The sequence below is a fragment of the Spermophilus citellus genome (genome assembly GCF_964194105.1).
Source record: "Spermophilus citellus genome assembly, chromosome: X".
Classification (NCBI taxonomy): Eukaryota; Metazoa; Chordata; class Mammalia; order Rodentia; family Sciuridae; genus Spermophilus; species Spermophilus citellus.
In genome coordinates this window covers 28,673,082-28,689,429 of record NC_138190.1, presented here as the reverse complement: position 1 = coordinate 28,689,429, position 16,348 = coordinate 28,673,082, and the positions used below count along the sequence as shown (strand labels likewise).

The 16,348-nt window shown below is 33.2% G+C and overlaps 1 protein-coding gene across 1 annotated transcript in view; it reads left to right on the top strand.

The window, feature by feature from the left end:
• TMEM47 (transmembrane protein 47) overlaps nucleotides 1-14,635 on the top strand; it is a 28,760-nt gene extending 14,125 nt beyond the window's left edge. Inside the window, exons 2-3 of the mRNA XM_081276569.1 lie at nucleotides 1,206-1,346; nucleotides 11,241-14,635. Of these exons, the coding sequence (XP_081132695.1) occupies nucleotides 1,206-1,346; nucleotides 11,241-11,419 (320 nt within the window). The 3' untranslated portion in view covers nucleotides 11,420-14,635. The remainder of the gene's footprint in view (nucleotides 1-1,205; nucleotides 1,347-11,240) is intronic.
• Nucleotides 14,636-16,348: the final 1,713 nt, after the last annotated feature.

Sequence of the window (16,348 nt, the reverse complement as noted above, 5' to 3'; positions counted from 1 at the left end):
TTCATAATTTCACATTGCTTCTTCTGAGAGAACATTCTACCTTCCTTAGGAAAGGAAAATGGGCCAGTTTTCTGTCATACCATAACTACTTCTTTATTTTTTGTAAGAAATGAGAACATTCATTGAGGTTTATTTTTTATGAAGTGTGTGGGAGACTCAGTTGATGTGTCCATAATGCTTGCATATACTAAGTGGTCAATATAGGCTGTTTCATCTGTACATGAAGAGAGGGGGTCCTGCAGCCATTTTTTAATCCATTCTCGCTCCGTAGGAATACCTAATTTCAGAAACTACTCTTGTAGTAGTAAATCCGAGAATGAGATAAGAATGAAATAAAAGAGAGGACAAACAAACAGCAACAAATCCTCCTGAAGTTAATTGGCTGAGGAATTGTTTTAGTGGTTGAGGGAAGGCAAATAAAAACTTGGAGAATTTTTATGAGGTCAAAGAAGGCTTTCTAAGAAGGAACAGCACTAAAAAAGAATGTATTACTGCCACACACAACCACATGGATGAATTTCAGAGATTTAAAAGTCACACATAAATGTGTTTATAATATTATTTATAAACAGGCAAACTGAATTAATCCATGGTGATAGATGTGATCACTACCCAGGTGGGATGGTGGTTATTGACTGGGAAGGGACATGGGAACTTTCTTGTTCATTAATCTGGATGGTCATTACATTAATATACATATATATTACTAATCCTCATCCTTATTTTTTTCCTCTAAGATTTGTGAGCTTTATAGATCAATAAAAATTTAAATCTTTTTTTTATTGGTTGTTCACAACATTACAAAGCTCTTGACATATCATACTTCATACATTAGATTGAAGTGGGTTATGAACCCCCAATTTTACCCCAAATGCAGATAAAAATTTAAATCTTAATAATATTGAAAATAGGTCATGGAGAGGACACTCGATTTAACATGAATGCTTAATAAGAGTGCTTGGAAGAAAAGCATGGCAAACCCCTAGTCTAAAAACTCTGCTGAGCTTAGCATAGGAGCCATTTCTGAATAAAGACATTAATATTAATTTTTGTTGCAAAACATTTCAAACCCCAGAGGATGCTTAGCGTGCAGTAAAATCACATTTGTTGAACTGCAGCAAGGTGAAGGCTGCTAAGTTAGTTCTGTTGATTCTTTGAGGACTTAATGCTTAAAAGCAATGCCTTTCTTTTTTTTTCCTTTCCAGACTGGCAGATTGCTACTCTGGCTTTACTCTTGGGTGGTGCTGCCATCATTCTCATTGCATTCCTGGTGGGTTTGATTTCTATCTGCGTGGGATCTCGAAGGCGCTTCTACAGACCTGTTGCTGTCATGCTTTTTGCAGCAGGTAAATATATTCATACTTCCAAACCAGTATTAAAGTTTCAAGAACTTTTCTGCCATCATCTCTTCTCATACAGAAGCAGTATGCATTTGCTATATGACATAAAAATTGAGAAACATTTGTTATATTTTAAGGTAAATGGGCTGAAGACATAATATTATCAGTTTTTAGCATGTTAAGCATTTCACAGAGCACAGTGTCAACTTCTAAACTTTGAACTCAAATGTGAATAAATAATACATCTTGTCAGGGATGTTGCCTTAGGAATTACAGCAGATGTATTTACCAAGTCTTTTTTTACATCCATTTTTTCTCCTTTATACTGCCCCCTTGGTGATCTTAAGGCAGCATCATTTTTTTTTTCTGACATGAAACTGGAAAAAAAAATTCCAAAATGTGCACCCTCAAAAATCATACATCTCTTTGGAAGTAACCATGGTTATACTGAAAAATCACCACATAACCTGGAACCATCAGGCAAATTAATTATATGAAACCAATTGTATGTTCATTTATTTAACAACCGTCTTTCTGTGATGTGTAGCTTGAATTAAAACATCAACCAAGGTAAACCAAAAAGCAAGAGAGCTGTGTAGAAAAGGGACTTGTGGACTAAAAGCCCAGTATATTATTTGATGAGAGTTTTAATTTTCATTTATAATAATATCCTTGAATATATTATTCTTTTCAACTTAAACTGAAAGATTCTTGTGGTGCCTTCAATTTACCCTGTCAATCATATCTGATTTGAAGACTGCAAAATAAGCCCCTGTGACTGTCAATAATGAAGACACTGACAGAATCATCTAGGCTGTTAGATGGATTTTTAAAAGCTGTTTAAAGGTTGGAATAGATGAAATTTCTCAGAATTTTTGAAGGGTACTTGGAGCTAAAAATATAAAATCCAAAGTATTCTGCTGCCCCCTGCTGTTTGTCTTCATTTTCTTATACCCATGAAGAATGGTCAGAATGTCAGTGTCATAAAAACAAAGGCCTAAAGGGCTGAAGAAATTCAGAAGTACATCAAATTCATATATTTAAGTGACTTGTTCAACACAGGAGTCCCCTGTGTTTCTCCTTTGCTAGCCAAGAAATAAACCTTCTTTTTCCTTTTTCTCAAAAAACAAAAAATCACATAATAATTACTGACAGCTGGGGCTGGAAGGCTACTGAATCTTAAACTAGTTTAAGACTTATTTAAACTAGTTTAAGGTTTATTCATTACTGACTCCTTGGCACATTCATTGAACTATTCCTTGGGTACCTGTTATAGAAACATTGTATTAAGACAACTGTAAAATTGGCCAGAATATCACCGTGGATACTGTCTAATAGCCTAGAAAACATCATTACAGGAAACATTTTTAAGTTTTAGGAAGTGACCATAGTAATCATTACTTTATTACTCTCACATGTAATGAGAGTCTGTTGTGAATGATTTAGTACAACATGAAGGTTCTCCTAAAGATCTATCACTATTTTCTAATCTATTTCTTGGTTCATGGATTTACCATGACTTTTTTTTCTGTCTTAGAATGAAATAATTTAGATATATCAATTTTATCATGTCTATCTTTGCAGATAGGATTTATTAACATAATGATTAGATAATTGATTATAAGAGTATTCATAATAAATTCAATGATATACAATTCTTGAAATGGAATTCTGTCTCAAAAAGTTCATTGTTGATACCATATCTTATAAACATGTTTAGAATATTAACTGGAAGTTTCCAGATTTTTTTTCCTAAAAATGTCTGTATTTTTACAAATACAGAAAAATTTGTGAAAATAAGTACTTGTTGTAATAGAAAATACATTGTAAATGAACATAAGTAAAAGGTAATAGATTTAGCTGAAATAAATATTTTGATTTAGCTCTACCTACTACATATATTATTAAAATATAAAATGATGAGGAATTCCTACATCAAAATTCACAGTGTTGTTCTACCCTCTGAGACCTAAAATGAGCATTATACTACTATATTTTTTAAATGTACATATATTGAGATTTAATTTTACTCTTTTATCATTTGACAGTGTGATTATGGACATATTTTGAAATAACCATTATTTTAGTGTTCATTGTACATATAAGATAAAATTCACTGGCTGTTGTAAGATGTCACATAAAGGTTTCTCTCTTCTATTTTAAGAGCATTAAAGAATTACCTGCAGCTGATGTCTGGATAAGAAAGATATTCATTATGCATAATAATCTATTATTGATTTATGCTTAAGATTGGAAAAGTTAGATAATCTGCCTACTTGAAACAATGCCAGCTAAAGTTATGGTTTTCTATTTTTCTTGCCTCTTATTAAACATGCATTTAAGTAGTGATTCTTTCTAAATGTGTATTTCAGGCCATTTTCCCCTTTTATAAATCTTGTTCTACTTGTAAATGGTCTGTGTTTCTCTTTTCAAAATGTTTCCTTCTCCAAATAGCCTCAAACTTTGTGACAATAAGTATTATTTTGGTGTTCACACACATAGAGAATGATGCCTATCTCAAAAAAGAAATGTTTTTTTCATCTTTTGCTGAGACATGTAGCACATAAATTCAATACAGACATATCACTGGCACTTGGAAACATCTCTATCCAGAGCTACATAGTTAATTCTGTACCATGTGCTGTGCCTGGTACTCAGATGCACTCAGTAAAGTGTTTCTGAATAAATGCTAAAAAGATGACTAAGTCATGTGGCTTATAATCCAGTGGGGAAATACAAAAATGTAAACAACCAACTGTAATTAAAAAACATTTCTATTGTTGGAACTTATGAAGTGGCAACTTTCATATGACCACAAAGCTATAATAATTATCAAAGTGATTGTTTTCATTTTAATATTTTATTCATTCATTAACAAATGTCAGACACCTATAGTATGCAAATATAATATCTTAACATTTAGATAATAAATTCTAAGGATTTTTCCTGAAAGCTGATGACTAAATCTCATAAAGACAGGCAAAGGAATTTTAAAAATTGTATCTTCTCTTTGTCTTGAGGTCCTTCATTACCACAATGGTCAAGGGAGCTTGTTAGCTGCTTGAAAAGTTGGTAGCAGAGCAAGAGCAAGCCATCATTACAGCCTTTCTAAACCATTGCCCCATTTTTTATAACTCTCTTACCAGTCCTAGAAATCTAGATTTCAGAACCAGATGTTATCCATGATGATGATGATGATGATGATGATGATGATGATAATAATAATAATAATAATAATAATAATAAATTAAGCATCTACCATATGCCACAGTCTTAGACACTTTAACATGTGCTATTTCTGATATAACAATCTTAAAATTAGATGCTTATTTTCCCCATATTATTTATGAAGAAACAGGCTCAGAAAGGGAAAGTAATATCCCAGAGTTATCCAGTTGGTATGTTGGAGAGCCAGAGTTTACATTCAGGACATCTATGTGAATTGACCGGTCATCTTTACTGGGGTGTGTATCATATATGCAAAAAAAACAAAGCAGAATCAACCTGGATTTTGAATTCAGCTGCCAACTGTGTACTATAATTGGAGTCCATCCTATAACTTCAGTTGCTCGATCTCAGGAATAACACCTGAAGGAAGTTATCAACTTGAGATGGCATAAAGACCATCTGATCAGTGCAGCATGACTGAACGATAGCACATAATGAAATCTGTGCGTGTTTCTAGTGCAGTTTACTACAGTATTTTCTTTTAGGATAACTCTCAATGACAGGATATGATATGATTGTGAAAACTGGCACCCAGTTCTCTTAATTAAAAACTTGGTAAAATTGGAGGGATTGTCTTTCTTGGATCTCTTCTTTTATTGTCTGATTTTGAACTGGCTAGAGATCATTTTTATTCCCCACAGGGATTTACAGTGTTTTTTCTTTTTCCCCAAAGCCTTATTAATACAAATTACAGAATATTTTTAGTCTCTTATGATTCAGATTTTTAATAACATAATCTCCAATTATTATTTTATTAAAGATGCTTCCTTTTTGTTGTATCTATAAAAGCCTCCTATTATTATTTATGTGGAATGGTGACTTTTTTTCCAGGGTTCTGCAACTTATTTCTATTTCTGAGCTGTCTCTAATTAGAGACTTATGGTTTACACCCCTCCTAACTAGCCTGTAAGTTAATACAAGATGGCTAGAGTCACTTGGAGTCTAGATTTTAGCAGAAAAGTCAACTTAGACTTCAAACTTCAAAGGACTTTGTACTCACAGTTCTTTAGATCCCATGTTACTTTCCAAGTACCAATATCAAACTACACTTTGGCTAGTACAATTTATGGTGTCGCTACCCAATAAGTAATTTCATAGACTACTACTACTTTTGGTGTTATAAGTTAAAGAAATTGATAGCTTCATATTAGTCCATCATGGACAAATCTCTTTACTCTTTAAATTGTCATTTATTTTATGTAAATTCTATATTTAAGGACCTGGCTAGAAAGGTCTGTCAATTCTGCCTTAATTTTCTCTTAAGTCTGCACCTTGTCTTCATACACCACCATTATTTTTTTCAATATTTTTTTAATATTTATTTTTTCATTGTAGTTGGACACAATACCTTTATTTTATTTACTTATTTTTATGTTGTGCTGAGGATCAGTCCCAGGGCCTTGCATGTGCTAGGTAAGCACTCTACCGCTGAGCCACAACACCCCAGCCCAACACCACCAACACCACCCAACACCACTTGGTTGAATCTACGTATGTTCCTCAAGTGACATATCTCCATTCCCAAAGTTTGCCTCCCCCTACTTTCTTTTATTTTTCTGTACCAATATATGACTTAAAATGTCTGTGACTCCTTTCCTCTTTCCTATAATTTAGTTTTGCAGTTCTTTCTTATAGTCTTTCTTTATATTCTCTGGCTTTTCTTTTCCACTGATACCACCTTAGTTATCACTGCACACAGGTACCTAGGCACTGGCTGACAGATTATGGCCCCTTCATTCTCTATTGTCTTCCCCATTTATTCTGTCTTGCACAAAAACAACTGATATATTTCTGAAATCTGGTCTCATCATTTGCCACTTTTGTTTCCATAGAAGCAGTCCCCAAGACAAGGAATCAAGTGTAAATACTTTATTCGGGAGGTTAAAATGAGGGGTATGGTAAGGGATATGGAAAATGAGACAGGGTTGGGAAGGCAGCCAATAAAGGGAACATTACCAAGCCAGTTGTCACTCAGAGCAGAAGCAGCTGGAGCTTAATCTTCCTGGAGAAGTTGTTACCTCACTGGGGGACTAGGGAGCGGGATTGTTTGTACACCAAATTTTGCAAGTCAGTGGGAAGGGGCTTAGTTGTGATTGAGGGATAGCAGTGTTTATTTTCCAGAACTTCTGATCCACCCCTCAGACAGGCAAAGTAGCTTTAGTGGCCAGAGGAAATTTAGGCAAAGAAATTCAAGTGCTTACAATTTGAAGGCATGTACTGAATGGCATGTACAAGATGGCATGTACTGAAGTGGTAAGAATGAGTATATGGATAGGGTACCAACAGCATTTACATTAAAATAACATCTCAGATGTCTCCCTAGAGAAACAAGTCTATTATTATATGATACACTAAGGCTTTTATAATCTGAATCTGACATCCTACTGTGCAGGCACCCTTTATTCTACCCACATGAACTATCTATAGGTATACCCTCTTATACCTCTGAGTTCATACAAACCACTTCTGGTTCCCAAGGGTCTTTTCATCTTTCTCTTCTGGCCAATTCCTATCCATCCTTCCAGAACCAGTTCAAACAGTGCTTCCACTCTGAAGCCCTCCCTTCCTTCTCTAAGCAGGATTGGTAATTGTCATATTATTGGAGCTTGGTCAGTGTGTGTTGAATGGATTATAAATAAATATGTCCACAACTGCTGTTGAACACATTGATTTGTACTTATCAGATAAGTACAAATCAAATCATAATGTGAAATGTTCAGGTCAAGGACCAGGTCCTCTCTTATTCTCTTCACCTAGAACATGGTGGACACCCAATAAATGTTTGTTGAAATATTCCCATAGAAAAAATATTGAATATTTCAATATATTGAGTGTTTTGAATATTTTAATATTGAAATATGCATGTAAAAGCACATGAATTAGTAGCTTTGTCATCCTTCTCTCCATATAATTTTTTAGTCAGTAGTTTCATTTCCTCTTTTCACAAAACCAGGGGAAACATGAATGAACCCTAAATTCTTTATAAATTCTGAAATTTTTCATAACTTCCTATGTTGTCTGTGAGGCAGAGTGCAGAGAATAACACAGCCAGTGCCTATTAGGTTTCTTTGATTCATGGTAAAATAGAAATTTAGTCTTAATGACATTTTCTTGAATTCTGAACTCTAGTAGTTTCCACTCCCTTTGCAGAATTTATGAAAGACAAGGAGGCGTTTTTAGCTACATCCATGGAGAAAATTATTTACCAATACAGAATCATATTTTTCTATTGCATGCATTTTTCTTTGATTCCAGAGAAAGTAAAATAATTCTGAGGCATAAAGCATTTTAGGGTAATTTTCGTCTGTCTTTATTCAACACAATAAAGGTCTAAAAGAAGCAGTTCAAGAAAGTATGCCACTGGAGTCTAATGCAGTTGTATTTCTGCTTTTGCACTATAAGGAAAGTATTTTTATATTATAACATGGAAGCTAAATATTGGCTAAATAAAACACATTGAAATGAATATTAAAAGCAGCATAGGTAAACACGTTACTCCAGGGACTGGCTGGTTCTCAAAGAAGCACTGTAATACTTTTAGAATATAATTCAGATTAGTTATTACTTCTATGCTCAAATTCCTCTAGCAGCTGCTTGTCACACTTAGAATAAAATCTAGACCCCTAACCATGGTTCTCAAGGCTATCCATGAAACGTGAGTAGGTCCCCGCTGGCCCTTCTGGGGCTTTTCTCTCTCTGTACTACAACCACTGTGCCCTCTACCTGCAGCACTTACTTCCCACTATATTGACATGTGCCTCCATTTCATTCCATTCTGGTCTGTGCACAAATGTTCCTTCCCAGAGGGGCCTTTTCCCTTTTCCCTTTTTTCATTATTGATCTAAAAGAGCAGCACTCATCCCTCTGACTGGTCCTGCTTTCTTGGATTTTCATGCCTCTTAAAAGTACTTGCCATTGTCATCAGTATTTATTTACTAATGAGCTGCCTACCCATGGCAATAGCCCCTTGTCTCCTTTGTTATCAATAATGCCCTAAACTGTGTTACTTTAGAAACATTGAGGTATTTATTGAATTATGAATTTATTGAAGGAGTGAATGAATTCCTATATCTAACTCACATTCCTGTCTCAATCATATCCTGGCAGGATCAGCCATATTTTGACTAGCAACCAGAGTATAGAAACCAAAGGAGAAATGCCTTTTTAAAAGCACACTTAGTAACTTTGGAATTTCTTTTTATGTAGTTCATGGTTAATAGCAATTGACTTTTTGTAAGTTTTAAGACATTTAAAATGTGAAGGTTCTCTTTTCCCTCACAAAGGCACAGAGCCACCTGACTTTTTAAATTAATATAGATTGTATCACTAGAAATAGGTGAAGTGTGGGTTATATAATATGTTCTCAACTGAATCCTGACAATGACTTAAACCTTAGTTTCTAAGTCTTTTAAGCTAAAACCAGGATGTGATTCCTATTTTGGCTATCAAGAGATTCACTTTTTATGTGAACCTATTTATCCATCCACTCTCAGTAGTAACTTGAAAGTGTGGCAGACAGATGGGAGCTTAGAGCAATGTTGTGCTACAAGGCAAAGGTGTTTGGAATTATTATATATCTGACTCCAGATGACCCTTTACTTCCTAGTCAGGTTCTTGGAGAAAGTAATGTTTTTAAGGAATCATGTCCTTGTGAATTTGTTATAATTCTTCAGTTTTATGCCAGAGATCAATATTTGTTAAGTAGATTTTTCTAGGAATGTTAATCATTGACAAAATGATTCTTTACAAGCAAAAAGAATTGATGAGAGTGGATTTTAAAGCATAAAATTTCAGTATTATTAAACATGTTATCCATATTGTTGTTCTTTTTAAAAAGTTTAGTAAACTATTTCAAAAGATGTATGCCTCTTAGGTTTTATGTATGTATATGTGTGTGTGTGTGTTTATGTATAAAACTATGTCAAAATTTGTTTTTTTCTCTTATTCGTTTTCTTTATTGTTAACATTTTTATTCTTGAACTTGAGAAATTTACAGTATTTTAGGATGAATTAAATAATAATAATTTTAGCTAAAAATTTTACTTAATATATCAGGGGTTAGCTCTTTTCTTTTGTGTGAAGGTCCAGAAAGCAAATATTTTTTGGCTTCATGGGCCATTTTGTTTTTGCTGCAAGAATTCAGCTCTTCCATTGTAATGTGAACAGTATATCAATGGATGAGCATGGCTCTATTCCAGTAAAACTGTTTTTAAGGGGATAATAGAGGATAGGAAAGGTAGCAGAATACAACAGTCACTAATATGGCATCATGTAAAAATATGGATGTGTAACCGATGTGATTCTGCAATCTGTATTTGGGGTAAAAATGGGAGTTCATAACCCACTTGAATCTAATTTATGAAATATGATATGTCAAGAGCTTTGTAATGTTTTGAACAACCAATAAAAAAAATAAAAAATCAAGCACTAGACCAGATCTAGTAGTTTGCCAATCCCTATTATATATAAACTGTACCCTAGATTTTTAGGGATATTATTGTCTATTTCTTGAGAGTTAAAACTGTCATATAGTAGAGAATGAGGCAGATACAGCCCATAAATTCTCATTCAATCAATTTAAATAAAATATAAGTTATTTAATAATGAATCCAATAGGGAGTTAGGAATTTTAAACAGATGACACCATCTCTTCTATAATCCAGCATCTCCCATATAAAAATATCCACAGGATAAATGCCATTTTAATTTTAGATAGTTTTTAAATAAAACTTTCCTTCCCTTCCATTCCTGATTAATTGGTATGTATTATTTTTTTTAGATATGACTCATCACATTTCCTCTTTGGTCCTGGCTGGGAACTAAGGGCTAACTAGAAAATAAAAGCTAAATTTTGTGCTCTGCTGTAGTAGCCATCATTATCCCAAGTTTTTCAGTAACATTAGCTTCCATGCCTTCACTGACAGAAAGTAGATGGGAAATACATGTGTAAATATCATCTGTTAGATCCAACAGAAACGGTATAATTAGTTGTAGCTCCTTGAAAAATATTATTTTTGAGCCTCTTTTTAAAGATCAGAAGCATGAACTAAATGAAAGAGAAAAAATGAAACTAGTTTTAGATCAAGACAATGGAAAGAAACACATCAAGGTAGAACTTTCTGGAGTGTTGGACTGAGTTGGATGCAAAGCAACAATGAAAACAGGAACATCTTGTATGAATTCTGAATGAATGTAACTGGTTGACCAGTTTCATCAGGAGAAGTGAATTTGAATTCCCAAGTTCCTCAAGCACATAAATAAATAACAAGGGTTTAAGTTTGCATTGAGCTCACTGTTATTAGGGTACTATTTACAGGTTTTGTATAATAGAACAGTTTAATTTTAACTAGTACTATTTGCCATCATAGTGATAATTATATATGTGTTTTTAAGGTGAGAATCACTACTTTGTATTCTCATATAAATTATTACATTGTACCAATTATTTCTTCAAATACTAGTGATTCACTAACTATTAATAAGGTAATTCTTACTATATTGTGAAAGTGTTTAAACAAAAAACTTAATATTTTAAAATATACCATCTAGAATAACCAGTGTTTTAAATGTTTTGGCTTTTATGCTTATTTGATTAAAATGTCGATTTATATGTTTATGTTGTTTTATTTCCTGTAAATAACATTTTCTAATTTTTATTTGCTTTTCTTTCAGTTGTTTTACAGGTTTGCAGTCTGGTTCTTTACCCAATCAAGTTCATTGAAACTGTGAGCTTGAAAATTTACCATGAGTTCAACTGGGGTTATGGTCTGGCTTGGGGTGCAACTATATTTTCATTTGGGGGTGCCATCCTTTACTGCCTGAACCCTAAGAACTATGAAGACTACTACTAAAACCAAGTCTCAGATTTAAAAAAAAAATAGAAAAAGCAACCATCCAGCAAAAGATTTACATCTGCATCTTTTCTAACTCACTATTTTCTAAAACACTTGTGGAGCATCAAGCAGTTTGCTCAGTTGATTTAATATCCTTTGCCTTTTGGCTGACAACATCATAACCAGCTTTTACATCCATTTTAGGGACCTGCACAAATTAAGAGAGCTGTTTAGACGTAGGCAAATGCTGCAAACTTTCAATATGTTCATGTCATTTTTCTTGAAAAGTGAAGGGTCTGTATGACAGCAACCATTGTGGGAAACTAGTTGGAATGAGAATTGCCTGAGTCTCCTGTTGCCTGCAGGGGAACATCTGGCATAGACAGCATTTAGAAGTTCCTTTGTACACTGAAAAGGATTCCACTGTTAGAGCCCTTATCACCTGCTTATCCCACCCAATAATTACATTGGCTGTTGGTTATTTGCTTGAGTGAGCTCTTGTAAAGTGAATGCCCTTCAGCCTCTAATGGGAGTTCTGAATATAACTGGTTAATGGAACACATTCCACCTTAGTGAATACTCTTTAATGGGAGGTTATGCTTTGGCAATTAGCATCTCCCTGGGAAGGAAGTCAAGACTTGGAGACATGCTTTTCATTATGTGATTAGAAATTGTGCCCCAGACCCATCTAGAATGGGGGGGAATTAAGGGTCTCTGCTTTCCCTGGGACAATCAGAAAGAAATATGCATGAGTTGCTTTTGTACCCTTTAAAGCATTTACGAAACATTGCAGCAAACAATTGTGTATATGTAACAAGCCTAAGTATTTTTATAGAATGTGAACCATTAGTATAAATGGTAATAAGTTGTTCCATAACCATCCACATATCATTTACTAATTACACATACAATTAACATTTGCTCTAGTGAAGTGGATTGAAACACTAACCTTGTACACATTGTTAAGAGGCTTAGATTGGTATTCACACTTATTTACTATAAAAAAAATACATATACCTTAAAGCTTTTGCTCTATGTTCTGTACTGTTTCACTGGAAAGTGTTAATAGAATTGCCTAAGAAGAAAAATTGAAATGGTGTTAATCTTAAAATTAATGATTCTTCTGTAAGCACTGTAGTTCAAAAGAGAGTAGCAATTAGAATGATCACTTTGTGTAAAATTCATTAAAATAGAAGGCTGCTATTTTTTGCAAGTATTTTAAATGTCTTCATTTAAAAAAAATAGTGATAGATTTATATAAATTTCTTGATAGAGGAGTAGAATTTGTTTGGTTTTCACCTGGTCCTCTAAAGTTAACCGATGGGCTGATTTGTGCACACAATTATGATGGGTTTATGTTAGGGGAATCATTTACTGACTATTTCAAGGGAAGGAAATATCAATACTAGGTACTAAGTTTGCAACTAATCTCTCATTGCAAGCTTATGTTAATTCTGTTTAATATACAAATTTGGATAGTTTAATTATGAACCTATTTTTATATAAAATATACAATTCTATAAAACTTATAAATAATTATTTTTGTTAACAAAGACACTAAAATAATATGTTCTGGTTTGGCCCTTCTGCAGAAAGAAGCATTGGAAAAATAACTTAAAACGTTCCTGTGTGCTATTGTATTGAAAAATCCATTAAAAGTAGGACCACATCAATAGTGTTAAATAATTTGCTTTACCTCCCAGAACAGAGTTCTGCTTTCAGCTTGTCTTAAGAATGGTTGCCAAAACAACAGCCCTCCTCCCCTCAAATAAAACTATTTTATTATTCAAATGCCAAAAGGCCACATCTTGTGAATTTTCTATAGAATCAAAAAGTAAATATGAAGTACCAGGTTTATTATTACTAGGTTTAGTAGTGATAGACAAAGGTGATTAAATGTATCCTAGAGAGAAACCTTTATAAACGTGTATGATTCTATAAAGAATCATAAGAAACTATGAGAGGAAATTTTCCAGAAAGGTATTAGCATTATAGAGTATTTTGAAGTGATTTTCTTGAGAAATAGTAAAATCTGGGGCAGACTGTCTTGCAGTTTATTGTGTATTGTCAGAGCAGTATGAGAAATATGATATTTGGATAGGGATTTCAGCTATTAAACATGCGCTATTGTGAGAAGTCTTTATTCCTGAATAATGGAAGTACAGTACTTTAGTGCTGACATCAATGAGGCACTTTTCTTGGATCTAGTGGAGGATGCAGTGTGCTGTTAGACCAATATCATTTTTAGAGTCTAATCAACTTTTCATTTTCTTGTCAGTATGACAAGCTGGATAGTGAATGACAGAATATGTTATAGGTTGAGGCATACATAATTGCCATTTATTGAAAAGTAGATTTCTTCTAAAATGTTTGTCCTTTCCCAGTAAGAGCCCTATAGCCCTATGCTATATTTCTACCATCCCTAATATTTGGGAGTGTTTCATTATTAACAAGGCTCAGTACAACAGGAAAATTGTTGCTCATCTGAAATAACTATTTTGTCTATCAGAATAAACATGAGTGAAGTTTTCACTTAACATTAACATTATGTCTTTGTGGCTTTAGGTTTGTTTGATGTTTTCATAAGCAAAATTGTTAACCACAAACCCATTGTTTATCTTAGAGAAATAATATATATACACACATGCATATCATAAAAGTACTCAGCAGGGCTAGTTATTCGGATTTCTTGCACAAGTAATTAGCTTTTTGTAAGTTCAACATGTAAATTTTAAAGTCATAAATAGAGAGACCTATGTGTTTGAAATATAAATGATATATATGGAATAGCATGTACCTGTATATTATTAAACATGCAATGAATTGACTGGTAAGTGATGTCTAATTGTATGGCTAGCAATGTAATTTATTCAGACTGTATTTTTGTACAGAGCAGCACACACTAACCTATGCCTCTGTGTCCTCTTTAATGCCTAAAACTGTGCCTAGAAATTTCATCTGTCTTAAAAAATACAATATACTTCATGCTGTTTATGCTGTTAATTTCTCTACTGCTATACTGTATTTATTATTTTTTAAATATATGACATGTTTACTACTTAAATATGAATTTATGTTATCCTGGTTACTTTTTTTTAACAGTCATCTGGGGTAAACCTGTTTATCACTCCAGTGATTTTGAATTTGCAGTTTCATGAGCAGTTCATTTCATGATTTTTGTAGTTGACATGAAGTTATCTATGTGGAAAAAAATAATAAAAGTGGTTTCACTGATGCGGTTTGGTTTGTGTCTTCTCTGCTGTGTAAACCATTTAGACAGCACTTCTAAATTACATGTCTTCAGTTCATTTTTTTTTCTTTAAAACATATTTAGAAAACCCAGCATATGAGACAATTTTTTTTTTTCAAGTGCTAGAGATCAAACGCAAGGCCTCACACGTGCTAGGCAAGCACTCTACCACAGCTATACTCGTAGTCTCCAAAACAGGATTTAGAATTTTTTAAAATTTTGAATTCTTACCCAAGATCCCTACTGTCTTCAGCACCTGAATTATATGAACAATCATTAATAAAAGTGAGGAATATTATTAAATGTCTTCTTTAAACTTTCTGTTTTAAAATGCTCAGAAAGGAGATGCAGTGTAGACTATCATTTTTCCTACTCTATAATCACACAATTAGAAATGAGAGTAGCAAAAGGGTTTGACAGTTTTTTGTTCTTGTATAGTTTTCAGCATTTGCACAGTATTAAAGCAGGCATGCCTGCTTTCTATTTTAATTAAAGAAACAAAAAAATCAGTGCATGTTCTTGTGCACATGTACATACATGTGCTTTTATGTGTATGAAAAAAATCATAAAATAAAAACTCCTCATCACCCTTTGGTGTGTATAAATGGCAAGCATATTGGAAAGCAGTTTAAATTAGACATGCAATAGAATTCATTGGTATGTATGCCCAAAAGTTTTCCTGATGATATAAATAGACTTGTACGCAATGAAGCAAACTTTCTTGCATTGATAAAATCTGTTTGATTGTAAAATACATTTGTTATGAAGACATTCTTTCATGTGAATCTTTAAATTTTGAGTGGTTCAGTTAATTTTTATGCCAAGAAGAAAATTTAAATCACCTGATTATTTAATATCAAGCCATATATATATATATATATATATATATATATATATATATATATATATATATAAATAATCTGTTTTTCTATTGTTTTAAACATTTCCCTTTTCAGTGGCCTGTATTCAACTTTGATGGAGTAGCATCATGAATTTGATACATTTTCAGTGTGTGAGAATTCTTGTGGGCAAATCACCTTTACAAACATGTTTTGCCTGGTAATTATCCATGACCCAGTTTCTCTGAAAATGGAAGACATGCAGACATAACTTCACTAGTATTTGACAAAGGAAAAATCCTCTACCTTCAGAGAATTCATTGTGAACATAAAACAAAGCAATTTTAATTTCCATAGTGTACGTACAGGCTATGAGCAGCCTGCTTTCTTGAGTCCATGCATGTTCCATTTCAAAGATTTTTGAGTCATTCTGCTTGGGAGATAAATTGATAGTGAAATTGTAGTGTATTGTTTACATGAATCTGCTGAATACCTAAATTATTAATTTATCAAATTTTCAAGCTATGACTTTCTGTTAACAGCATTTCAGAAGTGCAATATTAAATGAGGTAAGATTAAAAGAACAAACAAAATTAGAATTAAGTGCTTAGGAGTGTTTTTACAGGAAGCACTAATTTATTTTAATAATTTAGCTTCTATGTCAAGTTTTGGGACATGATATTGCAACAATATCAAAAGTTAAAATTGAAGTTTGGGGTCTCCGGACATGCCTGTTGGGAGGCTAAGGCAAGAGGATCACAAGTTCAAAGCCAGCCTCAGCAACTTAGCAAGACCCTGTATCAAAATTTAAAAGGCTGGGGAGAACCCTGGCTTAATCCCTGGTACCAAAAACAAACC